This window comes from Idiotropiscis lumnitzeri, chromosome 17, assembly GCF_059441095.1.
Source record: "Idiotropiscis lumnitzeri isolate Australia: NSW breed Sydney's pygmy pipehorse chromosome 17, RoL_Ilum_1.0, whole genome shotgun sequence".
NCBI classification, from domain to species: domain Eukaryota; kingdom Metazoa; phylum Chordata; class Actinopteri; order Syngnathiformes; family Syngnathidae; genus Idiotropiscis; species Idiotropiscis lumnitzeri.
Window position 1 is genome coordinate 8270532 of NC_142407.1, and position 27892 is coordinate 8298423.

At 40.4% G+C, this 27892-nt stretch overlaps 1 protein-coding gene and 1 non-coding gene across 2 annotated transcripts in view; one reads left to right on the plus strand and one right to left on the minus strand.

Annotated features, from left to right (window-relative positions):
- The window catches only part of uvrag (UV radiation resistance associated gene), a 50285-nt gene extending 27196 nt beyond the window's left edge, over window positions 1-23089 (plus strand). Inside the window, exons 14-16 of the mRNA XM_088280432.1 lie at window positions 6976-7051; window positions 17361-17452; window positions 20830-23089. Coding sequence (XP_088136558.1) covers window positions 6976-7051; window positions 17361-17452; window positions 20830-21643 — 982 coding nt within the window. The 3' untranslated portion in view covers window positions 21644-23089. The remainder of the gene's footprint in view (window positions 1-6975; window positions 7052-17360; window positions 17453-20829) is intronic.
- A 1672-nt stretch (window positions 23090-24761) lies between these two features.
- trnaf-gaa (transfer RNA phenylalanine (anticodon GAA)) lies at window positions 24762-24834 on the minus strand. The gene has a single exon. It is a non-coding gene; the product is annotated as a tRNA-Phe (tRNA).
- Window positions 24835-27892: the final 3058 nt, after the last annotated feature.

The window sequence follows — 27892 nt, forward strand, 5'->3', positions numbered from 1 at the left end:
TCACACAAACCTATTCTACAACAAGAGGTTGGCTTGTAGATAAGCGTTGACGCTTCTACATCCACATTTGTCTTCCATAAGAAGACAAACAGTTGGGAGTAAGTGTGTGAGGGAAAGAAATGAGACATTATCAGACCCGGTGATTGAATGACCATCGCGGTGTGTGTGATTAGGTCATGACAACAGCTGGAGAGAATCAGTTGTTTTAGACTCCCATGTGACAGGGGGCCCTCGCTTCACTGTATGCACTTCAAGTTCCTCCATGCAGGATAGTCACACCAGGATCCAGCATCAAAAATAAACTTTTAGGCTGTATGTTTGACAGACACAACAATCCATGAGTGCCCTTCGGCGGGTCAATGCTACAGGAAAGTTCCACGCCCCCTCACGTATGCATTTATGACCCCGGGGGCCCTAGCGGGACGTCCTCACACTGCAAAATGATGTGTGGGCAGATGGAAAGCACCTAGTCGGCTCTAACAATGTAAAGAAAAAAAAGCAGGTGATTAAAGTGTCGGAAAGAGGCAGCCAATTGAGATAAGTGAGGTGGCGTGAGATTGGGTTCTCAAAGTGGGGCCGGATTAGTAAGCAGTCTATAGCGGTTGTCGGCTCAATAAGGAGGAAGTTAATTCATTTTTGTTCCATTATATTCGGGCTGCACTGAGGTTTCTTAAATTATTTTTCCCAGATTGTTGGGATGATTTTACCGTTTGATGCTATTGTATTTGGTATATTGTATTGGTATAGTGATGTTGGAGTTTTGACTGCGACCAAATGGGTCACAAAATGCGGCCTGCTTTTCACCATGTGGATGAATTTTATCTGGTCGCGTTCATGCATGTACATACATTTTAATGCTCCCACTAACACAGGCACTTTATTAGACGTGGCAAAAAAGTCATTCTCTTCATCAGCATTCTATAGTATCTGCATTGTGCAAATGGCGGCCACTGTGGACTTGCAGGCAGACCGCAAATGCCCACGTGTCATTCATCAAACATTTCAGGACATCGGAATGCGTTTGTGTTGGTCCACATGCCCCCATTGATAAATACGCTTTTAAATGCTTGCGTATGTCTTTCCTGTAATATAGTGGCAGATCTCAGTTTGAGGACTCCTCATCAAAGGTGTCCAATGGATGTTGCGCGTACATGGGTTCAGTCCGCTCGGACTGAAGTCTGTTGATAAAATCACCTCAGCCCCAACGTATCTTTTTTTAAAATGATGCAGACAGCAGCGCTTCCTTGTAAGTGCGTGAAATTATCGAAGTTAAGTAATGATGGCTTCAAATTCTATTGTCTCAGCCACATGCAACTGTTTGTGTCAAGGCATGCCTTGAACCCAGTTCTATTGTCCTCCGGTATTTTGGAGCAGGCCACTGTTTGAAAGCATTCTTCAATTGTATGAAAATAAGATGTAAAAATTGACTGTTTGACACTCGGACTGATCGTCTGAAGTTGGTAGACCCTAACAACATGTTGCACCCACATTTTTCGTTTGTGTGGAGGGATCCCAGCCAGAGCTTGGGGGGGGTGATCTGGAGGGATGCGATCCAGATGTTTGGTGTTTGATTGAGAACAGTGCCCAGCCGTTTAAACAGCGTTTAGATCTAGCCTCAAATATGAAGGTAATCATTTGAAACAAAATATAGATGTTTCATGTAAAGTAAAATTGTATGAATGTGCAGGGTTCTACTTTGATGAAACTAAAATCCAAACATGTTGCGGTAGGCTCAGCCAAGCGTATTGTATGTATGAATGAATAATACGGGTAGGAAGCCAAGAAACAGAACCTGTGAGCTCAAAGCAAAGTGGTTATCGTTGCGGGGCTTCAACAGTTTTATGTCTCGTAAGAAGCACCATGTGCACAGTAGGAGAAGGGAGAACCACATTCAAACTACACCGTTCTACTTAAAGCTGCCCTTGACAGGGAGAACTCCGAGGCCACGTGGCAGGTTAAACCTGCCGAAAACACAGTGGTGTAGAAAATAGTGATGGGTAAATGAAGCTTCAAATCTACTTCATGAAGTAGTTGGAGTACTGTTGGACTCCAGTAGATGGCACTCTCTGATCAACATTGGGCTAAAAGCACAGTACTTCCCATTTTTTAAACCCTTTATTTCTACCAACAGTGCCATCTAGAGGAATCAAAAATACAACAACTGGTTCATGAAGCAAATTTGAAGCTTCATTTTACCATCACTAGTCAAAAGTACAGTGGATTGCCAAAATATTCGGGTCCTTTGAACTTTTTTTTGCATTTTTGACCACATTTCCAGCTTCAAATATACAGATATAAAATGTGACTTTTTTTTTTGTGAAGAATCAACATCAAGTGCGATACTATCATGAAGCGGAACAAAAATGATCCGTACAATATTTGAAAAAATTGGAGGGAAATAAAGAAAACTGAAAAGTGAGGCGTGCAATATTATTGTTTTTTGCATATTTATCACAATGGTTTAATTTCATGAAACCAATTTTAATATCACACCGAGACTACCCTCGGACTCTTTCGGTGTGACATTAAAATTGGTTTGATGAAATGAAACCTTTGTGAGTGATAAATATGTAAAAAAACACAGGAATCAGGAATTGGCAAATCATTTTTTTACAGCTCTTTATGTGTGAATGATGTTTGTAAATATGAACATAAAACGATCAGAGAAAATGGCAGCCCTGGTGTCAGAGCTCTGGTCAGCGGACCTCTGGATATTCTTACGGGCTGTGATGAAACCCACGTACGACAACGCGAGCAGCCACCACATCCCTCAAGAGACACTTTTAATGGCAAAGAACGAAACCGTTATACTGGGGTCTCAAGTGCAGCAGCGGCCATTGAGAGGGCACTCACTGACAGATGGATAGTCTAATAATTTCTCCGATATTGAAAATCACAGCTCACTGTGATTTATGTAATGAACACTGCCATTAGAGCCATGACAGTAGCAAGGCAGGTGTTTTTTTTTTCGGAAGCAGCCCCATGCTTGTTTGAAATTGCGCATTAAAGACACATGAAATCTTAAGACAAGAAGCAACTATAATTTTACATGTTAAAAATAATAATTGGGATTTCTTAAGCAACCCAATACATGATGAGATGAGTCTTTCTATACATGAAGGCAGATCAGCGAGCAAGTCACGTTATTTTTATCAAGTTTGACCACCCACCTGCTGAGCTATGCTGCCCTTCTTTGCTGTCTTTCTCTAACAATGGACAGAGGCGAACTAGAGATGAAGGTGGTTTGTACCCGCACAACTCCCGACTAAATTATTACTCACGATCTGGCAAAGCTGCATAATGGAGTCAGTGTGTTAAGATGAATTTAGCTCATCTTTTTTTTTTTTTCTAGCATGACAACCCCGCTTCAAAATGGGTGAAGACAAATTCAATTGAATATTTTGCAATAAAAGTGTATTAAATCAATATCGAGGTTTATTTTTCACTTTCACGAGCTAAACAAATTTCAATCACTTATACCAAGACAGCCATCATAAAATTATATGATTCTAATTATATTACGTGTCATAATCAGTTTGACATGTTGAGCTTGTCCTCTCCTAAAAATAATTTCAAAAATAACAAAGAGTGACGTACCAGCTGCAAGTGCACATTCAAGCTCCAGAGTTTTTGTGTTTTCTGTTTATTTTACACTCCATCCTTCGGACCAACATCACACTGGTCCCCCCCCCCATGAATATTCCTCCAGAACTGTAATTAATTTAACAGTGTTTAATGTAGAGGACAGCCTCAGTGTATGCAACTGCCACTGGCCGAGTGATTAAAAGTCTTCCGTTTCCGCTCTGTGCTTTCCCTTTTCATTTCTCCCATGCATGTTCCAACTGCACGAACAACTCTAAAGCCGCATTCAGAGATTGTGATTGTTTAATAGTTTTAAAGTTACTCTGCTCTCTGTCACTCATGTTTCTTGATAGTGGAATAATATCTGTTGGACATGATCAAATTGCGTGCTGCCATCCGAGTTGCATGTCTGGGTTAGTGCTTCCACCCGACTCTTCATCCCCACACTTCCTTCCTCACCCCCCCCCCCACTAGTGTGTAATAATATAGTTGACTTTACTGGATGTCCCTGGGTGGAATTCCTGGTGTTTGGTCAACCGGGGTCTTTCTAGTGTGATTTTACGCACATTGGACAACAGTCATTAATCACCTGGCTATGACGGAGCTATTGTGTGATCATGAATTGTGCGCGTGTCTTGGATGTGACATGGTTTTCCTTTGCATGCGTCCTCATCGGAGAACACCGCCTACATAACCGTAATCATTTCATGCAGCAGTGATAGTGCGAATACAAGTTGTGTTATTCTTATCTCTGTTATTTCCTAGATTAGATATTTTCTTCTGGATTGGGCCCTGGCTAAATGAATGGCTAAGCTAAAACATAAGCTTCATGCAGCTTTGCTTCCAAGTCATAGCTTGAGAACTGTTGGGGATGTTATGGTAGTAATTGTGATGTTGCAATTCTGCAAAATTCAGAACAGCTCACTCCGAAAAATTGTCGGAAATAAGCAGCTAACAAAAGATTTACTTGGTGGGTTCATTTCACATTTTATGGGCAAGCAGCAGGTACCCCAGATTAGTTGTATACAAAAATTAAAAAATACTTTTTTTTCCCACAATATGTCCCTTTTAAATGTATCCTTTGTGTGTGGGGGCATCAGGTATGCTTCAATATATTAGCCTGACGCCTCCGAACTCTTAGCGTAAGTGGCAAAGTGGCCATTCCTGAATTCAAGGTCCAAATAGCATGCTTTGAGAGTTAAAATGCTTGCCATCAAAAATATGAGGTGTAAAATGATGTGGAATAAATGAACTAATTTTAAAAAAGACTGCAGGAATGTCTGAATCTTTGCTAGGTAGGCAACTTCCAACCGCTATTAGCGTGATCTCATGATAGACAAAAGAGTCCAGTCAAGTCCCTGCTCATGCCTCAGGCGTAGTAAAAAGGGGGAACGCTCCCCCATTTGCTCACACACAGGATTAACAAAAGACCTGAACCGTGGGGGAAGACACACAAAAAGGAGGCTTACAACAGAGCCCCGCTTATATGGAGACGTATACGTACATGCTCTCTCACATGCCCGCTAACACATCAACACATGTGAGTGACGACTCAGAAAATATAAAGCTTTTGTCAAACTGTTGCATCTCGCAAAGTTGTTTTCATATGACCTCACACAAAAATGGACGTTGTTGTTAAAAATGGTAGCGCAGCAATTAGAGGAAGGGGATTTATCATTAAAATCACATCACCACCACTCTGCTTCCTCTTACTGTCTATGCCAAGACACAAATTTTCTTCCAGCAGCCAGACACAAAACCTCAGAGGTTGGCATCTTCAGTCCGTCACTAAGTTCCCGTCAGTATTTCAGGCTGCCCCCTACGGGCCCAGGCCGTCTCTCGTCGGTGAGAGCCGGACGACATAATTTCCACGTCTTATGCAAGCGCTGCACAAGCAGACATGCAAATGAATACAAAAATAAAATAAAATAACAGGCACATGTGTAGTGTGGTGATCGGTCAAATAAAAATATTTTACACGTCATAGAGGTCTGTTGGACTGAATGGAAAAGAACACTGTTTTTTAAAAATTTTTATTATTGTTAATTTTGCTGTGTGTCTGTTGTGCAGCACCAGCATGTGACATGGTACCTGTAGGTCTGTTCTCAATAGTGACAAAAATCAAAACAAAAAAATAAAACGCAGCTTTGACCATCACAAAAAAAATCACATTTGAGATTGCTGATGTCTGTTATATTTATAAACGGGCCAGGTGTGGGCAAACTACGGCCCGGGGGCCACATGCGGCCCGTTGAACTTTTTAATCCAGCCCGCCAAACTAGAAAAAAAATCAAATAAATAAACCGTGTTAATGTTTTATTTTCAAAATACTGTGATGTGTCAAAGACAAATATTTTGTTGTAATGCTTTTGTTCATTTTCATTTAAAATTAAATGTATTTTTATTTCTCCGATGAGGTGAGGTTACCAAAACACTCCATCCATCTGCTTCTGCTTCGGCCACTCTGTCAAATTTTCTAACCCATTGCGGTCCTCCAATCAAAAAGTTTGCCCACACCTGCTTTAAACACTTGGCATACTGTAGGTGTGCCAATAACACTGATTGTGAAATAAAAATGTGATTGCTTTTTAGATATGTAATATGTATCCTTCTGGCTGCCAGGATGGCCGAGTGGTCTAAGGCGCCGCGTTCAGGACCCAGTCTCCCCACGAGGCCTGGGTTCGAATCTCAAATTTCCCCATTGTGGGACTAATAAAGGGAATATTATTACAGGTTCTATTTGGGATTGCGAGTTTATTTGTTGGGTTAAATTTGCGTTACACCCAAGGTTAACGTGAAGCATTTGGAGCCAGAGTTTAAATGTGGCAAAACCATGCCTATGAAGATCGTTGAAGGTGTTCAAAAGTGTGTTGGTGCAAACATGCTCGTGCATGTTTGAGCCCATTATCATGTACCCCCCCCCCCCCCCCTTAGCGACATCCGCATGTAATAACAAAAAAAGGATAACCCCAGCCTTAAATTCCTGGTTGCAAAGACAATTTTCCAACTATGAATGTCAGCATATTCTTCAGAGACACCCTTTGTACAGCCTGGCCGAAACATCTGGCGGGCACCGATGGGATTTTCCAACTATATAGATCGGAAAGCTTCTATTTGTTGCAAATGGTCGGAACGATCAAGTTGTTTGGACTCTTCCACCGTCAGTTTGATTTTTCAGTTTAACAGAGTATTGCGGTAGCGAATAGGCCTTCATTTTTGAATGTCAAATGATTATACAGTATTTGCTTAGAGTAAATATAAAATGGGCAATGCTTAGTTGGCTTGCAAGTATTTGTTTGAAGGTGTCAGCTTTTCTTGCAGATAATAAATCAGATGAAAAGTTGCTGAAGTATTGAAACGTTTATTTTTTTTTTTTCCTGCTGTCATTCACAGATTCCCTTTGTACCCCCGAGGAGAGCGGTTTCATTTTGAGTATGGTGTCTACTTGCTCAACAAGAACATTGCTCAGGTGAAATATCAACACACGTCCGCTGCAATGAGTGCAAATCACGTGAAAAACTTTGAAAACATCAACCATTTTAGAGAGGAAAATGCATTAATTGTACTGAGGATGTAGTTCAGAATAAGCAAAATCTACATCTCCAGTATATGTAGTATTTTGATCAATTGACTGACAAAGATGGGTCTTGACAGTACCTTTCAAAATATTCGGAGAGATGAATTAATAACAAAATAATGTAGTAGGGAAAAAAAATACATATATTTTGGGGCCGGTTGGCCCCGTTATTTTGACGTTATTAGTGACGTATTTACAATGACTCTGAATGGCCAAATTGTGATCGGTCCCTGACGTGACTCCTACCAAGAAATGGAGACAATGGAGGGGGCGTGGCCACTATGCAATACAATTTCATTTGTATCCCGCATTTCACAGAAGCTCCTGGATGATCTGTTTAAAGCTCTGTCAGAGGAATACATTTTTCTGAATTCCTGTAATAATACAATTAACAAAGCCTGTTTTTGGTGAAAAGAGAAAACGGTGTGTAAATGCATCAAAATAATAATTTCTCAGCATTTCTTCATTCCTCCGATATGGAATTATTTTGTTGCGTGTGGTAGCTACTGTTTATTTGAGTTAAAAAATATTCCTTTTGTTTGTACTTTGTACACAATAATGGTATTAACAAACTAAGTTTTTGTTGCTCCCCACATAATGTCATGGTATTAAGTTATCATGCGCGCCACATGTGGACCCACCTGCGTAACAGATGATGGTCGACATCTGTTTTCCAATGACCCAAGTTTGAATCTGTATCGGTTTTATGGACAGAGGTGAAAACGATCTGCTGAGTCTGTAAGGCTGTCTGTCTGGATCTCATTTTCTAAAAGATTCCTTTGAACCATCGTACATGATTGTGTGTTCATGTTTGCTTTCTTAGCGTTGTTGTTTATCAAATGAAAAAGTTTGACTTTTGATTTATCACAACAAATTCTGTCGTTTAAGATTTTATATCTGGAATTACTTTTTTTTTTTTTAAACTCCTCAAGGCATCCCATGTGCCTTCTATCAGTGGTCAAATTAAACTTTCAGCAAGAGTTTACTTCTGATGGCACCCCATGGAAGATTCATGAAATCGACTTGTCTGAGAGCTTACATCATGCTGCATGGCTTTGATAAAAAGGATGAAAGTTCGGCATTATGCAAGTTTTAAGGTGGGAATTATGACTGCACACCAGATGTTTGAGTCTATGAAGCTACCTTAGATCTTTTTAGGTTCAGATTATTATTTTTTTTTTACTTTTGTGTCCAGCTGTTAATACATACGCCATAAGAGTATGTAGCAAGTGACAATTACCAACAATGTAAGGTTGAAGTACAAATTTGTCATCGGCAACATCAACCATACCGTTGTTGCCATATGTTTACACTCGGTATTCCCCGTTCCGCTTAAGGTTTAACTACATTGTTGTGAAATAGCCATATGGGGCTGCTTAGACGACAATGATGCCTTACAAAATATCCTGTTTTCGAGATTATGGGCTGAGCACAATCAGTTCTTAGTCAGTAAACATGATGTATCATGTTTTGTGGGCCTCGGGCACCGGAAGCCAAGTATTGAGAACTAAAGGAGAGCAAATCTGTTGCCGGCGAAGCGGGTTAGCTCAGGATTCATCTTTGTTTCTGAAAGTCCTCCACGTACTTGGGCAATTTCACACCATGATATCCCAGCAGACGGCCATGCTGGTGGTCTGGTGCCTACGTCAGAGCGCCGTCTGCAATTAAGTGCGGCAATTGTGGCTCTATAAAAATGGCTATTACTAATAGGGAAGTCTAGTGAGAGGGTAGTGGATGTGGAAACAAACCAAAATAGATTTTATTGAGCCAAAATATTTTCAGTTAGGTTACGTGAAAAGTTGGTATTCTTAACTTGAAAAATTAATGAATGAAGTTAGAGTATAACTGCGTTATAACATTTATTTGCATTGAAATGGTCTTTCACTTGTATAGCGCCTCTCTTCCTATTAAAGCCCTCAAAAGGGCTTCACACTGCAGGAGCAACTGACGGTTCAGTATCGTGCTCATGGATACTTCGACATGGTCACAATGGCCACTAATCAAACCCACAACCCATCGGTTGGGAAATGACCACACGACCAATGATTATTACAAATAATCACCTGATCAATTGACTTTGGCAGCGCTCGTGTTTTCCGTGATCTTTATCAGCGAACAGAAACTGGACAAAATAGGTTTGAATTTGTTCCCAGGAACTCGAGCAGTGTACGTATGTGGGAAACAACACAACAATGTGCGATTTGATCCCTAAAGCATTGCTCCTGGAAGAGAGATCTACCTTGGAATGTCTGAAGCATTTATCACCATTTTCACTACTTCTGAGAGGAAAAGGTGGGGCTCGACAGCCTTAGCAGGATTTTTCTAGACTATTGAACTATTCCAGGTTTCCCTCCATGTGTCCAGCTGAGTCTTGTGTTTCATGACTCACTTTTCGGCACATTCCATAGAAAGATTGCGTGGAAAATGAAATAGAATCACTGTGCAGTTAGTTATGTCCGCGCGTTTTATATAATTCCACCTTGTCATAATGCATCCCACAATACACTTTTTATGTACCACCCCAGACAACATACAGTATATGAGACATGGTTTGCAGCAGTGTTTATAACATGTTTATATGCATGTTACAGAAACAGATAAATGAAACACATAATTTGCAAGCCCGCTAGTGCAAATTTATGCATGAGATCCAAGTAATAGCAATTTTTAATTTCCTTTTTGAAAAATAAGCGCAAATAAATATTCTTCCAGTAGTGTTCCCAAAGTATCAATTGAACACACGGCATTTGACTCCATTTTTATGTGGATGCTATGAAAATGGTGTACTCTGTTTTCAATTACAGCAGGAAATGTAGAATGATTTTTAAAAGCTGAAATATTGCTGACCGCTTTCCCCTTAACATTCATCAACTATTATTGGCCATGGTTAGTTCGCGCTTTTTTTTTTTTTTTAACAAAAAATAAGTGTGACCTTTTTACAATGTACAGCTTTTTCCATTGGGGTTTGGCAGTTGTGCATCTTTGGTTTGGGATTTATTTTGCCACCCATCGGAACAAGTTACGTTACGTAGTTTAACACAAAAAAAAAAAAAGATCTGATGTGCCAATGGTGAACTATTGGAATGAACGTAAAGCCGTGGTCTGTTTAGTCATTTACATCTCATTTGCCATGTGACAGAAAATCCATTTCCCAAGTCAGATTTTTTTAATTACATTTTTTTTTTTTGTTTCAAGCTTTGGGCGTATATATCGTATGCAGTGAGGCCGCCAATGTGCTGTAATTATGGGAGTTCCAAAGATTTATTGAAATTCCACTTTACTTGAGGTAATAACATTTTGTGGTTTACTGTTGGCATGTCCAGCACTACAAAAAGGGCCAATTTACACAAAATAGAAGGCTGCATGGCAGTATGTTTTTTTTTTTTTTGTTTGTTTTGGGAATTTATTGACTGCTTATTAGGAGCTGCTCATGATATTGTTGACTGATGAGGGAGAAGACAGTTGGGAAAGATGTATCCAGTATTTCTGTTATAACATCATTGTCTACTGTCATATAGTTCACAAAATATAATTGTAAAATGTATTTTTCTCATCAGGTTTCTTCATTTTAGTCTGTCTGGGGCTTTTATTTGAGCTCCTTAAAAAAATTGTTGCATTGATAGCATGTGCAGTATTTACATTACATTTTACATGCAAGACATGATATCTTAATGTGGTTCAGCTTTGCTGGATGTTTGAACGCCGCTGCTGGGAATCAAGACGAAAATCCCATCATTGTTTCCAACGCAAACAAATTAAGACGCCTGTAACAAACTGAGAGCGAGGACTTTATGATGTTGAATCCCCAAGTCTAATCACAGATTACAGGACCTCTCCTTATCTGATTGCAAGCAAATAATGTAGTTAACACTCCACATGGGAATTTGCCCATACTTCTTTCCAAAAGTATTGGAACAGTAAGGCCATTTGTTTTTGCTGCAGACAGATTGGGGTATAACAGCCTTGATTTTATTCATGATTTCGTTTGGACTTTTTTTTTTTAACTCATTTTTTTTGTTGTTTTTATTAGTCTTTAGAGCACGCTTGTTTTTACTCGTTTTTCCCCACCTCTTTTTGAGGAAAATGTATAATGACTGTTTATCAGCATTTTTATAATAATATTAATAGAAGTTTTGTTTCCTATCCACTGCAAATAGTCATATTATATTTTTTAAATATGTTACTCAGATTGACAAGAAGTGCTTCACACTGTTTGCTTTCTCTGCAATATCCAATTTGTTGCTAATCGTAAATGTCAGTCATGAAGCTCCAAAATGTAGATGAAACAAAAATAATATATCAATTCACAAGGAGGTCAGAACGAAATTTGTCGCAGCATGAAGCCAGGATAGGCACCTGCCCACAAACCGTATATACATCCTCCATACCTCACTGTACTATTTTCATAGGGGCCGTATGGAAATACTGCACATGCATAGAAATAGTTGTCCTTGTAAGTATTCAGCCACGTTTCTCTTCCAGATGAAACTAATGGGAGGTTGACATTTTTTTTTAAAAATCTATTATGATGAAAAATCAAAACACTAGGAACTACATGTTAGTATTTAAATGTTATCTTGAAATGGATGAGAGACTTTAAAGATTTAAAAACAAACCGAAGTGTCTGTGGAACAAGGCCAAGATTGGGGTTATGTGATCCATCTTCCGAGCGCCAGCTAAGAGACGAGCGGCATCATTTTGGACCAGTTGGAGGCGCCTGAGGGAGGACTGGCTGACTCCAAAGTAAAGCGCGTACGTTGAATATGTTTGTAGTTTCCTCAAGTGTGTCTGAATGACAAAAGTCAGAAAAGAAAATCCTGCATTATTAATTTAAGGACTCGTTTCACCCCCGCGTTGCCAAAATGCTCCCATTCATGCGACTTCCGTGATCCATGAGGGTTTTCAACTTCCTCTGCTGTTTTTTTATAGTGATTGCGGACTCATCAGGAACCGTGGATCACGGATCAAATATAGGACGCTTTGAAATTAAAACTACAAAGCAATTGTTTAGCATATTCTCAAAGGGGCGCCTCATCAAGACATTGGGGTTTTAGAGGGCTGCCATGGAGGATTGATGATCGTGTGGTATGCCAATTTTGCAAACAGGAAGTTGCCCTGAGTGTTGTGACTTCACATGGGCCATGTTGGTTTCGGGTTACTTGACTGCAGTAGCTCAGCACCAATGTCTCTCTTTTGGTGAGAGTTATTACCCTGAGGTCACAATAATCTTGAGTGATTGTGGCTTTTCCAATGGGTTAACACCATTGATTTTGCTTTGGGGAAAAAAGAAAAAAAGAAAAAATTGAATCACAACATGAACAGAACTCATTCGGACTGCAGCCATGACTTTAGTAACGAAATCAATGAAATTGTGATTGATCTCACCCAAACTTTCCCCTAATTATGTAAATCTGCTGAGTGAGTTTGGCAGCAATATGATACTTAAAACAAAAAAAAAAAAAAACGTAACAGAAAGATATGCGACTGAACAATCTGGTTTGAATTTGACTAAGAGAGGCTCAGTGAATACACCACACCTGCGTTAAATTACCACAGAAAGAAGGACAGAACAACGGGTGCTAAAGTAGAGTGCAACGCTTGTAAATGAAGAGTTTTGCTTAAGGAATAATCAAAAATTGCTTTATTACATGCTTGGTGAAAATTTCAAAAGATGTACTAGGACGATTACATTTTATCATTTCAGGAAGGTTTGAAAGAACAAGTCGTCTAAATGAATTCAACTCGTGGCCATGGATTTTTTTTTTTTGGTACATATTTTAACCACCAAATTAAATGACTTGAAACACATTTATATTCAATTTGACTATATTGGTAAAAGTGCAATTATTTGTGCCTCCTTAGAGGACTTTAAGGTAACATTCAGGTTTAGCTTCAGTAAATACAGTTCATGACAGTGTTGACGTATTAAAAGAAACCAAACTGCTTCAAGATTTTTGAGTGTGAAACTAAAAGTTTTGAGCGCTTTACTCCGGACAAAGTTTCTTGGATGCGCTCTGTGGAGCTTGTTGGAAATGCTGACAACGCAAATGGAAGTGTGCTGCTGTATCGGTGAAGCTTTGCCAACGGAGGCCTTGAACTCTTCTTTCATCAATTAATTTGTCAAAGCTGCGCTCTCCATCCAATAAAATGGACGAGCTGCTTCTCCTCACAAGGACCAACCAGGACTTTGCCCGTTCTGCCGCTCTTTGCTTAACTGAACATCAGCTCAGTGAACATATTGTCAATGGCACTCGACCGGTGCCGGTCTGTCACCGCTTCCTAGCATGACCTGTCTAAAAACAGCTGATCAAATGGAGAAACCTTCAAAATAAAGTTCCCCGACTCAACCGAGTCCACTCTCCAGTCAGTCTCGCTCCACATGTGGGTCAAGTGCAAGTGAATCTGTGACTGTCTTTGTGGTCTAAAATCAATCTAATTAGGAAGCTTGTGTCATACCAGCCGTCAGAACCCGTGCTGGGTTGACTCGATATGATGGAAAGAAATGCTGCCATCTGTTTTTAAAACTTGTATTTAGCATCAAAGTCTATGATTTGATTGGCTCTGTATGTGACTTCTTTTTTCTTTTTTTTTTTTTTTCAAAAAAAGACCTGCTCATTACTGATTTTTAACATTTAGATATTATTCATCTACAATGTGTCATCCAACCTTTCGTTCACCTCACATTTACCTCAATTAAACTTTCAATGCATGCATAGAAAACAAAAACAAAATAATTCTTAAATGCCAGCATTCCCATTGGAATGGCATTTTAAGTCAGTCCCGGTAAACATGCCTTTTTGAAAATGTCAAAAATGTTCCCTCAATAAAAGATCAGTCTTGGCAGTGACACATGTCCACTTGTGAAAGATTTTACCCGTCGAATTCACCCAAATGACAATTTTGTAAAAATATGTTTAATATATTGTGCATTAAAATTGTAATTAATGAGTCAAATGCACAAATATCCAACTTTTTTTCTTTGTAAAAATATTATTATGACAATACTAGATGTATAATACTTCTGGCTTCGTAATCAGACAAAAATTGTTGAGCATATAAACACAATGCTTGCAGCACGAGTGGTTTATATCAGCGATGGAGTGAATAATTGGCAGTTTAGCGTCAGATGAAAATATGTTGATCCACACATCCTGAGTTTGTGTATGTTTTGAAGAACTATAAACCCAAATGTGTGTGATTAAAACCAAAACATGACTAAATGAGCAACTATGGAGAAACATTTCACCAGATAGCTGAAATGCGGAAAGGTTGGCACCGGTAGTCTCATGTGGGAAAACAATCTGCAGGTTCAATTCTTGTTTTAATCATGAACAAAACAATGCCTAGAGTGTGGGTGGTTTCAAGTTTGAAACTGTGAAGGTTCAGTGCTGAACTTTTTTTTTTTTTTAATTAGATTGAAAAAGTGAGGAATGAACGTCGTACCTCCCAAAGTATTCCAAATAAAAGACGTGGTCAAGCTGACTAGACACTAAAATATTGCAGGCGAGAGTCACTACTGGCTCGTATCACATTTGTGTAAAGCTCCTGGTCCTTGACGAGAAGGATAGTCGCCGGAGGAACACCTGGCTTTGCTACAAGCTGTCGGATCTAAAGTGCTCTTGATTATCTTCCCTGGGGTTTGAAAAATCTATGCTGTATTAAATCCCCCCGTGGGCAAAGCCATACGTATCATACATCATTGGATATTTGAACTTAGTGAAGGTCAGCCCCGCAAAGTTTGATTCGGTATTTTATGTTTTAACCTCTTGACACTCGGAATACGACATGAAAATCTCACCCAACAATTGACCTTTTGTCCTATCATAAGTGAAGATGCAAGCGAGTGCTTTGTTACCGGGCCCCTTCTGCTTCGCCACGTCATCAGTAATTAACCTCAACGTTCCTTTCAGCCCGCCCACATCCACATTTGGATCTCGGGCTGATTGATGGTGACACACTCAGGGAAATGGTAATATGTGGCAGAAGCCAGGCTGGTATTGTTTAGAGTCCAGAGATCAGATTGGGTGGCACTGGCACATACTGGAAAATGATTATTGGTTCTTTTCAACTGAGATGTGTTTATATCCGGTGAGCAGATTAGTAGGAATGTGCTGTATACACTGCAGAGTTTCTGTGTTGTTACTCGTCATAATCAGGATGAGTCAAATGCGATGGGCCCGTTGTTCGTTCAAACCCTCACGGTCATACCAACTGATTGCCTACCACACATGTTGCCGAGTCTCCAAAGCCCTGAGTGCGATTCGTTGAATAACTAAACAGGGAAGGTGTTGAGACACAAAGATGTGATCAACCATGAGTTAGACAGATCTGTTTCACTATGTCATCATGTGAACGAGCCGGTGGGAGCCCCAACTCCACCCTCTCTCTAACCAGAACCTCTCACCTTACAACTCTGCTCAATGGGAAATGGGAATTCAATTTTTAATCTCAATACAAACGGTTAATTCTATTCAAACTTGGGAACTGAAGGACATGTTCCTTCTAAGCTGCACGTGTGAACAGTTGCGCACTGATTTGAACTAAACTTAGAGTTCCGTATTTTTCGGACTATAAGCTGCACACAAATCCTCTCATTTGCTCAGAAATTGCCCGATCCTTTTAATCGGGTACATCTTATGTGTGGATGTCGAATGGAAGTGGAATGTAGTTTGATTTATTTGCTTTATTGGTTTGTTTCCATTCATGCACCTTATAAGCCGGTGTGCCTTATAACGCGCCCTTATAGGTGTAAATTTCCTCAAAAAATCGAGCTGTTCATTGGGACTAAGTCTTATATTCGGAAAATTACGATAAATTGCCACTGTCGCTTTTCATATTTTGACCATATTCTTGTTTCCTCACTGCTGATCCTAAACTCAGTCCTCTGACTCAGACCTAATTCCGCTAAGGTTGGCCATGTGGCCAAAACCATCACCAGCTGAGCTTTGAAACGACCCTCTTGTCCAACTGTCATTATTTGAGTTGCTTCTCATATAGTCTGACACTGATGCTGTCATGGCCGGAGTTTTTCTCCTTCACATAAGACATCTGGACAATTTACATACCGCAGTATTGTGACAGAAACATGACCTCACACCCCTGTTCAAAAGCCACATTTTTTTTGTTGGCTTAAAAAAAACAAAAAAACAATCATATCAAGGTAAATCATTTCAAAACTTTGTTTTTTTGTTTTTTTTTTACCATTAATTTGAATTCTATCCTGTTTAACTCAATTGAACATTGATTTTTTTTTTTTCTTCTTTCTTCTTTTTTTTAATGTTTTGCTTAACTTTATTTCACCTGTGTAAAGAAAATACATCAGACTCAGATAAATCACCCTCATATTACACCTTTGCCTTTTCTCAATAAGGAGAATGATTAAATTTGACCGTTTGACCGTTTGGAATGTTTTTATTTATTTATTTTAATCCGCATCTCTGAATGGATTGTTTGACCTTAACAGTTCCAGTGTGTTCATAATACTTCATAAGACCTCCTGACACTAAGCCAACACCGCCCCCCCCAAAAAAAAAGCATTTATGTATCTATTTATAGCTCTATGATGACTTGTTTGGATCTTCCCACTAAGCTAGGTGCTCATGAATAAGCAGCCTATTAAATCGAATCAATCTGCTTTAGTGTGGATGTAAAGAGAAGAGGCGTTGCTATGGCACTAAAGTGGAAAGAACAGATGTCAGCTGGAATAGACGGTGTGTGTTTGTGTGTGGCCCCGTGGTTGTGCACGCGTGAGACACAAGGGCCTCTGAGATTTATTCCGAATGTGTGACATGATGCTCTTATCCTGCTCTGTAATATAGAGCAAATAAACTTTGAAGGGCCCGGGTTGGTTTGATGTGACAATGCTCAACTGTTGGAGATTGTGGTACCAGAACTGTGGCTCACTTGCGACTTTTTTTTTTTTTTTTTTAACTAGTATATTTGTTTTTTCTTGCCACCCACATCTTACCCCGTCTCTCCCTACACCTTGCTCTCAATGCCTCATGTGGCTGTTATCAGCTAAGGATGTCCATTGTGTATCTAGAAAAGTAATCATGTGATGTAAAGAGAAGAACTGGGTCAAGGTGAAGGAATGTCCCCCCGATGTGGGTGGGAGGTCATGTCAGATCACAGTGGTGTGTTGCTTTTGGTTAATATGTTGTTTTGTTTTATTTTTATTTATTTTTTTATTCATTTCTTGCAGCTAAGATATCAACATGGCTTGACCACCCCAGACCTGCAGCAAACACTACCCAACCTGAAGAACTTTCTGGAACACGGCTTGCTGGTCCGATGGTAAGACAAAGAAAGCCGTCAAGCATATATTTTCCAAATAAAATATGTAATTTTGCAATTTGTACTGTGCCCTCCTTTTAAACCCTGATCGTCATTCACCCACCACCTGACCCCAAATGGCGCTTTCCCATTTGACTTTTGTACTCATCACGGCTCGTCCGTAACAAACACCACGTTCAAACATAAAGGTGTTTGTATATATGCATTTGGCACCAGGAGAGCCTCGAGCGCAGTTTGATGATCGATTTTATGGAAATGTCATCAGACTTGTCATGGACACTCAAGTGAGGGGGGCGACAAAGTTGCCAACTGATCACCACCTGGTTGTGTGTTGGCTCCAATGGGGGAGGCGGAGGTGGGGGAGGGGGGGTTGAATGGTACCACACCGCCTTATCACCTATCTCAGGTGTGGGCAAACTACGGCCCAGGGGCCACATGCGGCCCGTGAAATGTTTTAATCCGGCCCGCCGAACTTGGAAAAAATAAACAAATGAATAAACCTTATTTATGTTTTATTTTCTAAATACTGTGATTTTCATATTTTGTTGTAAAGCTTTTGTTCCCTTTCATTAAAAAGTAAATGTATTTTTTCTTCTCCGATGAGGTGAGGTTACCAAAACACTCCATCCATCTGCTCCTGGTTCGGCTCCTCTGTCAAATTTTAGATCCCATTGTGGTCCGCCAATCAAAAAGTTTGCCCACCCCTAACCTATACAGTGCCGACCATGTATCTAGAATAGAAGTCCACAAATTCTTCAAGACAAGTGGTGCTTGACTGCACGCATGCCGTTTCTTTCTTCAATTTAAAGGCAAAATGAGCTGGCATGATACGCCACCATTACCGCGTCTTTTCTAATTCAATTTTTGGCTTGGCGTTTACGCTTAAGTGAAACTTAAACTAAGTTATTGGCAACTCCACTGCCCTATCGAGCACAAAGCCGTCTTTCATCTCCGCTACCCTCCGTGGGACCTCAAATGTGTGTTACACATATTAATTGAATAATCTTTTGTTTTGAAAGACGAGAAGCCATCAAAAGTGTGTGCTCTCCAACGGGCCTTCCTCTGATTACCTCCTAATGGGAAGTGGAAGGGCCCAAAGAGAGATGAGATCAAAGCATGCTTCGGACTTGGTGTGCGTGTGTGTGTCATTGCATGCATGCATGTGTGAGACAACAGGAACGGGAACAAAACGCAATGAAAATTTCCATGTCATCTGTTCAATCGAGACATTCTCCTCCTGGTCCAATAAACACATGTTGGCCATTAAAAAAAGAGCGTCACACTGCTCTGCTGCGACTCATATCGAAAAGTGCAAACATAGATGAAGCTACAGTACTAAAATCCGGTGTTGTCCGGTGCCTTGCAGACTAAAATCTAAAAACCAAACTCTCATAAATGAGAATAATTCGTCGTCCTGATAAAAATGCAATCTGAAGCAATTTAAAGTTTGTTTCACTCGGGTTGAAAATGCTTGCCAAGAAGTTTAAACCTCCCTAATGAGCGATAATATACCAAAATTGGACACGCTTTTCCAGCCGCAATCTTTACTCACCACCGAGCCTTACTCATCTAATTTGGTTGCCAAGAATGTTGTCACCATAGCCTGCTTAAGTTCAAGTAGTAAAAGAAAATAGTAGATGCTTATGGTGCACAAAAAAGCGGACACTGAAAAACTTGTTTGGAGTTGGATGGAGAAATGAGATCCCACCACGAGGAATTTTAAATGACATTTCGGATGTCAGCGTCAATAAGACAACCTTTTGGAGAACACGGGGGGGGAATCATCTCTAATCACATTTTTATTCTTGTTTTCTCTCAGAGTTATTAGGGATTTTCTTAAACAACATCAAACAAGCAACTTGTATCTCCCATTGCTTGCTTTGGACCAAAACCATGGGTCCTTAGCAGGGATTGGATAATGCAAAGGTCTGTTTTGTTTTTCTCTCAAATATGTGAGTGTGCTTCTAATAGGTTAGGTTTGACACGAGTAATGAAAAAGGGGTGGAGAGAGCAAAACATATCATAACGTGTGGACTATTTCTGATTCAGGATGTCAGATTCTTTGCTTGATGATTTTGGCCGAGAAATCATAATTGCTTTTATTTTTTATTTTTTTTAATTTATTTTTTGAAACACTAATGCAAAGAAAGTTGCTTTTGTTGCTGTTCTTTATTAGTTGGCAAAATTGTAGGAGCAAGAATCAATTGCAGTTAGTTTTATTTTTTTCTATGTTTTTATTTTTTTAATCAAACTGTATTTCTGTTTTACTTATTTCGTTAGATTCCGTTGACTATATTAACCCTAGTTAATTCTCATTAATTCTTTCCCCATTTTTTGTGTCATTTAACTCATTTAATCCCAGCTGTTTTCGCAAGAGGAAAAACCTCAATCATAGTGCTTTTTTTCTGGCTTGTGACTGATTTTGCAAGGCCTAGGAATATTGTGTTCTAAAAATTTAAAAACATGGGGCTCTGACGCAAAAGGCTAAGACGTATAAATACGTCTTTGGGAGGCGGGGACTACAATTTTGCAAATGGATATATACGTCCTATGGATTTAATGAGTTAAAGGATATTTTTTACTATTATATGAGCTTATTATAAATGGAGTTCCACTGTATATCCACATAAAAGTTTTGAGCTATTTTAGGTTATGACCGTACACCTAAGTGCATTGCGTTCCATGTCACTGATCATAGGCACTTTGATGTGTGACAAGTTACTCTTAAAAAAAGTGCACAGGCATTGTCCTTCATTTCACAGTCTCTTCACCAGAGTTTCAAGTCAGGCGTCCTTTTGAAAAAAGTCCGCAATTTGTTTGAATTGTACACATTCAACACATTACTCAACATGTGCTCCCATATTCTTTGTAAGTAAAAAAATAAAAAAAAAGTCTGCAATTTCTGTCCGACATTTCCAAATGAAAACAGTGAGGCAATTCAGTAGCGAACATGAATCTTCTGAGATCACAAAGAGAATCTTTTTCACCTTTGAACCCACTTAAGCGCTAGCAGAATGGTCGGAATAAGGAGTCGGGTGTGTTATAAATGGTCATGCCTATCAAAAAAAGGGAGGGCCCATTTAAGTTAATTTATGGCTTCGCTACTCGGGCGAGGTGGGCTGTTTCAGATTGCGGGTCTGTTATCTGTTATAGCGGAAAATGTCTGGCATACTTGGGTGAGCGCCTGCTGTGCACTTGTGGATGACAGCGAAAGTGCAGGCTCACAAATGTTGTGAAGTGCAGTGGCGTAATTTCCAGAGCGATGCAGATGTCGTTACACTGGATCAGATTTTAGCCTTCTTTTTGGGCCGCTTGAATTTTGATAAGTAGCGGACATTTGTGCATGATTTCTCATTTAATGTTTCCTTCCTCCTCAGCGACCGACAACACGTTTCCAGCGCCATCCCAGTGCCTGCCAAGTCTCACCTCGGCGTGCCGACTGCCTCGGAAGTCGCCTACCCACGGCACTCCAGCTCCCCAGACCGGGGCCTGAGGAAGCGAGCGAGCTCTGAGGCTGACAAGTACAAGACAAACCCTCCGCCCAGTTATGGCACTGCCGTAGGGGAGGAGCCAGCCACGGTCGCCCAAACGACGCAATCACCTGCACCTAAACCCTTGTCTTCCTCCCTTGGTGCCGACACGGCCTCACGTGACCTCACAGAGCCGACTGAAGCCGCAGAGGAGGGAAAAGAGTTGGAGGGGGATGGCAGTGCAGCCACCGAGGATGCGATACACAACAGCACCGACAGAGAGATGGAAGTCCACGAAGATCAGACTGAAGAGCAAAAGCCCTGCAGCGCTTCTACTCTGGGGAGCACTGGTGAGGACCCAACAACCGCAAGTCAGCACACAGGCGTCATGAACGGCTCTTTGGTGCCAGGACAGGTAACAGGCCTGATTCCAGGTCCCGGTCCGTGCTGCTCAGTGGAGCATGCCGAGGAGATCATGGGAACCGAGGCCACAAATCTGGGCCTGGGAATGGGACTACAGATGGGTTTAGAGCTCGCCGAGGAGACCAGGATGGAAGAATACCGCTGCATCCCGGTGGACCAAGCGGTCGCTGTGGAATGTGATGAGCAGGTGCTGGGCGAGCTGGACGTCGCCGGATTTGAGGAGTTCTCCAGACGCATCTACGCCCTGAATGAGAACATGTCCAGCTTCCGTCGACCTCGCAAAAACTCAGACAAGTGAGGCAGATGACTGGAGGCAGAAGGCAGGCATAAGAAGAAAAAAAAAACTTGCACAAGGATTTTGGTCAGAATTAAGGCAGGGATGTGACGTGAGAAGACAATAGTGGAGCTATTCTGGATTAATGACCAATTTGCACTTACTATAAAAACTAAATTCCATAACATATTTTGAAATGAAATGCAGTGACACGTGCAAGTATCGGGACAGCTGGCTTTTTTTTTTTTTTAAAAGCTGGCATTAATATATTTTAACAATGGATCCAATCAGAATGATAATTCAATCTTTTTTTTTTTTTATTCATAAAATTACTGGACCTCAGTATGAACCATAACGTCATTGAATTAGTGTTTTGTATATAAATCAACATTCAGATCTTGCAATGAACATGCACTCATCAATTCATCCATAACTGTGTTAGAAGATGCAATCCTAAATAATGGTTCACTGCAAAACCTCATAGGAACGCGCCTCAGGTTTGCATGCTTCACTGTCATTAATCTTGAATGGTCAAACCATCGCCACATTCACGTTTTTGATTTCAATCAGGTGGAATTGGTTTTTCATTAATTGCTTCTGCAACCAATTGTGGCAAATAAAATAAATAAAATAAGAAATATGGCATGGCCGCAACCACAAGAGCATTAGTCCACTGAATTCAACACTGGTATGGAAATGGGAGCTAAGAATATTCTGGCAGAGGTTCACTCAACTCATTCAAATATTTCCCCCCCCAAAAAAAAAAAAAAAAACTTCCACGCACACACCTCTATGTTTCACCATCGACCTTCAAACAATCACGAATGGGTGGTAGTGACTGGAATTTGCTCTCATCCCCCGTCGACATGGCAACCTGCCATCTAATAACCTCACTGGAACATCATGATTGTGTTTTTTTTTTTGTCGTCATTTTTGAGAGTAAAATTCACTGATTCATATTTAGTAAACTTTAAATGTTGTGCTTACACATGTCTGTAATTGGTTGGAAAATCTCCCTCAGGATCGATTACAACTGTTGATATTAATATCACCATTCATTCATTCTGGGATTTCATCTCAGTGATCTGAATCCTTTATTGCACTGGTATTCAGGAAAAAAAATATCAATTTATTTATTTCCCACTAAAGATGTTTGTGTTTTACTTTTCAGATGCACTAAATTGTTTAAGCCCCTAAATTAAAACCGATGTATATTGTTAAATTATATCGCAACCAATGTGTTGCTCATCATGTGGACATCTGCAGTGTAACGCTCTTCCACTGGCAGCCCATGTTTCATTTCAGCTCCGGTCCTGTCCTAAATGGACTTATAGGAGGTATTGTATGTAAAATGACAAGATGAACCGTATTAAGATCATTTCCATAAACTGCAAGATGGTTCCGTCAGTAACCATGTACATATACTTTTGTATGGGTTTCTTTTTGTTATTAAAGACTTGCAGTCCGTTAGTGTGTGCGCCTCTTTTAATCCCTGATCTGCTGACTTGTTCTTTATTTAAGTTTCGGTTTGATACAATGCTCAAGGGCACCTCAGCAGTGCTCAGGAAACGTTTTGGGGATGGTAGGAGGTTGCCTGCAAGGGGTCTTAGAATGATGGCCGACATTCATTCTTTCTTAATAGTTTTAAACAATGTAAAATATTAAAATAATAATTTCATATTGTTACTATGGTTTTAGGTTCCTTGTATACATAAAGCATAAAACATTGTCTGTTAAACAGAATAGCAACGCATTAAGAATTCTTCCTCTTTACACCAACCCATTTTTTTTGTCTTGTTGAAATTAGACCATTTGATAGGGTGGCCGGTTCTTATGCAAATGAGTGACCGGATTTGTCCCCAATTTAATTCTGGACCAATGACAAGTGCAGCTTTTATTACCATGACAACCAGGTGTTGGTCTAGGCAAGTGAACAGACAAGTAAGCTCCTTCTCTGTGAGCGAGATCCAAAAGACAACAAATGCATTTCGATTGGAGGAAGCGGAACAGTTGATGGGCATCGCTTGAAAGTGTCTAGCTTAGCTGCTAAAATTGATAAAAAATTCAATTATGATTGAGTTTCAGATATGCTGAGTTTTCATTAGCGTTACTTTTTGTTTGCTTTTGACTGAGTTTTTAAAGCAGATTTGTACATTTTATTACTTTATAATTTCTCAAAAAAAATGCTTCCAGTTTAGCTCGTATAAGTTTGTCTACTTTTAGTTTTATGGAGTATTTGTGAAGTCCAATGAAGAAAATAAGAATCACTCATTATTGTGTAATTTACTAAACTGCAATTCCCAAAAGACTGTTGGCCTTTCTTCTGTTATTTATAGAGCATTTTAAAACCACCATTAATGCATCCAAAATGCTCGACTTGCATTTTAAAAGTCTGGTTTAAAATCAGTTTAATCCAATTTGACTTCCTTAGTATTTTTAAATGCACTGTTCCATTGTAATAACTATAAGCTATCTTGAAATCAAATTTCATCAGACCAGCAGCGGGACTTTAGTGTCATCACGACGTGTGTCTTTGCACAGGTGGCCAGCTTGAGACATTGACAGTTTGCAGGTTCTTATTATAGTGTAGCTAAGCTTTTACGAGGCTTGCATAGCAATCATCATATTTGGTCTTAAAGAGTTCAGCACTCCTGCTGCTCATCATCAAAAACACCTCGCCAAATACACACCAGCCAAACCAGTCTGAAAGTATGAACCGACAGTCTGAACTTGAGCGTGTGCCTTTGGGCTTTATACCAGTGCGTGTTGATGTGTGTGTGTGTTTCTGGATGTAAGAATAATAAAGTCTTACCCTTATTAGTGCTCATATCTGACTTTATTAAAGGGAATGTCAAGTAAAAAAAAAAAAATAATTAATTAATTTTGCGTTCACTGAATATGAATTAAGTGAAAAAAATCAACCGGGAACGGCCATTGGCTGTCAACCGAAAACGGCGTCACAGTGCCTGAGGGCTCACCTTGCAAATGTCACATGATCAAACCCAGAATTAAGATTAGACATGACAATTGCTATCTGAGCACTTGGGCACTATGATGTCATTTTCAGTCAACAGTACATGCAGCCAAGCCCAGCTCTGAACTGGTTGCCAGCCTATCACAGAAATAGACAGTACGATTTCCATGCCGAAACCCGGGGTCAAACCAGGGACCTTTAGATCTTCAGTCTAACGCTCCCCCAACTGAGCTATTTCGGCACTCGATTAGTTCATTTGACGCTAATGCAATAATAATTAGAATTCCATGTTTAGTGGAGGCGCATAGACCATATTACTGTAAAGAACATTTGTAACTTGACTACCCCTTCAAGTAATGTACACACGGGAACAACAATTGCCGTATTGTCTAATGAGCAGTCAGTCCAAGTGTAAAGTTAACTTGCAGTAGTACTTTTAAACAGAAATGAGATTTAAATATAATCAATATTTGGTTTGGCTTTTCTGCAAAAAATAAATAAATACTGACCATTACTGCCGGGAAGACGCGAATTCAGCATATTTCCATATTCAGTAATATTGATTGTTTGACAGCTTTATTCATCATTTGATGGCTTGATATAACACTCCCAGCTTTGTTGCCCTCCAATGACCGCCTCATCTTTCAGTCTGGGACGGGGACAAAAGTGCAATAGAGTCAAGCGTAGGCTTTGGCGAGCGCTCAATTGTGGTTTAATGTCAACACAGAGCTCAACAGCACTCTGTCATTCATTAGCAAGTTGGGACCTCATACTGGGAGTCAAACTAGCCTCATAGCTGGATTAAACAGGTATCTGGGGACAATGTTACAAGTGGAGAAGGAGACTCCACAGCTCACATGACCAGTCAACATCCAGACCGGGATGTTTCCACTCATCTTGGCCCGCTGTGAATCTACACTTGGACGGTCGACAGTGAGCTGGAGCTTGGCTCAGCTGTGGAAACCATCTCCTAAACTGGACCATTTGGATACGATCCCAGTCACCTCAATACTGTTGCAGCAATAAAATAAAACGTTGCTTTGTGGCCAAACCTTTCCCTGACCCATTTTCCACATGTTGCAGCAGCCTCGTGAAATGAAATTCTTTCCAGCGATAAATCAACTGAACAAATGAGCTCGATTGAAGAGCGATGATGTCACCGCACTCGTGTGACAATTGTGCTGTAAATTCATGCTCGAGGACTTTATGGTGTCCTATAATTATCAATCAGGAGGATGGATGATGCAACTGAAACGCGGAATACCGACGAGCACCGGAATACTCGACATATACCGCAAAATGGGCCTTAGCAACATTCTGCCTGCAGCTGACGATCATCAACAATAAGTAAAAGCATATCACTGGACTTAAGTGAAAGGTTAGATTTGTACCGGATGATCGTTTTCCGTCCTTAATAGAAGCCATTGTGCTTTCTAAGATGTACACGTTTTGAAGTCGATGTGTTTTCATGGATTACATCACGTCTATTCTTCTCTCTGGCTGTCGGCCCATTTTCAACATGCTTTTGAGGAAAAACGGTGCCCCCAGTCATGGTCATGAGCTCATCACCTCTCCACTCCACACATCCTGTAGAATTGCCTCTTCAATTGTACTGCAGCGCACCTAATAAGGTAGTAAAACATCCATTAATGCGCCTATTCAGTTTCTATACTGTTCATCCGGACTTTACAGCAGTGGTGAGCGATCAAGGCCATCTTTACTGGCCAAACATAATCAAGAAATCGTGATCATAATCTTCACATTAGTGTCTTGTTATATCCTCGTGTTGAATTTTTAGGGGAGTGTTTTCATCCAATCAGAATTCAGCTAGGTTGTGTTGCCAGGCAGATTTCATAAAACCAGTAGCAGGCGCTATTCGTGCGAGGCCTTCAAATCCAATCGTGCGGGCTTCTGTTCTGTGAGTAAGGGAGCTTTTACAGTTGTTGGGCGGTTGCGATAACCAATCAGATCACAAGTTGATGACCGTAAGGCTTCTTTGCTGGCCTTATGTTGAAGGTGATGAACGCATCTTGTGATTGGATACTCACTCGTGAGTGGGCTATGCGGAATCGACACACCCGAAAGTCGCAACTGGCGACCATTCAAAAATCTAAAACATATTTTTGCTTTTTTTTTTTTTTTAAACCACAATGGCCGAAGCAGGGAAAAGTGTGGATTTAATTGCAGATACGCTTGCGAGGCCATTTTGTAATGCTTATTTGTGTTTCTGTATATTATTTCTCCAGATGTGGGGTCACAAATGATGGTAATATGAGGAAGATTTATTCAAGTCGGATTAAGTCGGACCTACGTGTGAAATGCACGGCCCGCCACTGCTTTACAGTTAGGATCATCCGTCTGCACAATGAAGTGCAGTTTTCCATTTCAAGTATAGCCCTTTACACCCCATGTTTTACCTTTATTACACGTCTGAAACTTATTATCGTCGTATTTCTTGTGTCAGCAGTCGCATCATCAATACACACCAGTGCGCTCGCTCCATTAGCTTGTCAAAGGGAACAGCGCTATTTGAGAGACAAGAGTTAATAGCTGACATCATGGAGTGAGGAGCCGGTGCGTTTAATTATCGAGTTTATAGACTGCTCGTTATAAAAAGAGAAGGGGCTATCGTGGGCTCCTGACGACAATGGAATCGTCATCACCCTCAGCCCCCTTAAGGCACCTCTTGCTGATATCCACTGTAGCTGCTTCTTTGTTCTCCTACCCATCTGCGCGCATGTCCTTATGTAGACGGCGGCCATGTGCGCATTGCCTGCTGAATGGACGACTTCCCGTCCAAAATGTTTTTGGTTGCCGGCTGTGAGCTTCTCCAGTTTTTCCATTTCCAGTTGTGTGTGCTTTGAATGGATTCACATGGTATCCGCGTACTCACAGGCACCATTGACCACCAGTTGTGCATGCCTCATCGAAGAGATTACGTCTATCTTTCCTTTTCTTTTATCTTTTTTTTTGTGACAATGGAATTGGTGATTTCTATTTTTTATTGATATCTAAGTTTATTTTATTTGAACTCATTCACCACCAGCCCAGGTAAAATTAATCTACTTTTTGGCTTCTATATCCGTCAATGGCAATGAATGTTCATCACAATAAAAGTCTAAAAGGTCCTCACAGTTCCACAGGTAGACATCTCAGGCAAGTACGCCATGTCCGAACTTGTACCGGTCAGTGCAGAATATATACAGCAACATCCTCAGATTTGATCCTTGAGCAGAAGAGGAGGAGGGGGGGGGGAGACAGGAGAAGTGGCAGCAAAACAGGCCTAGGTGTGGTATAAG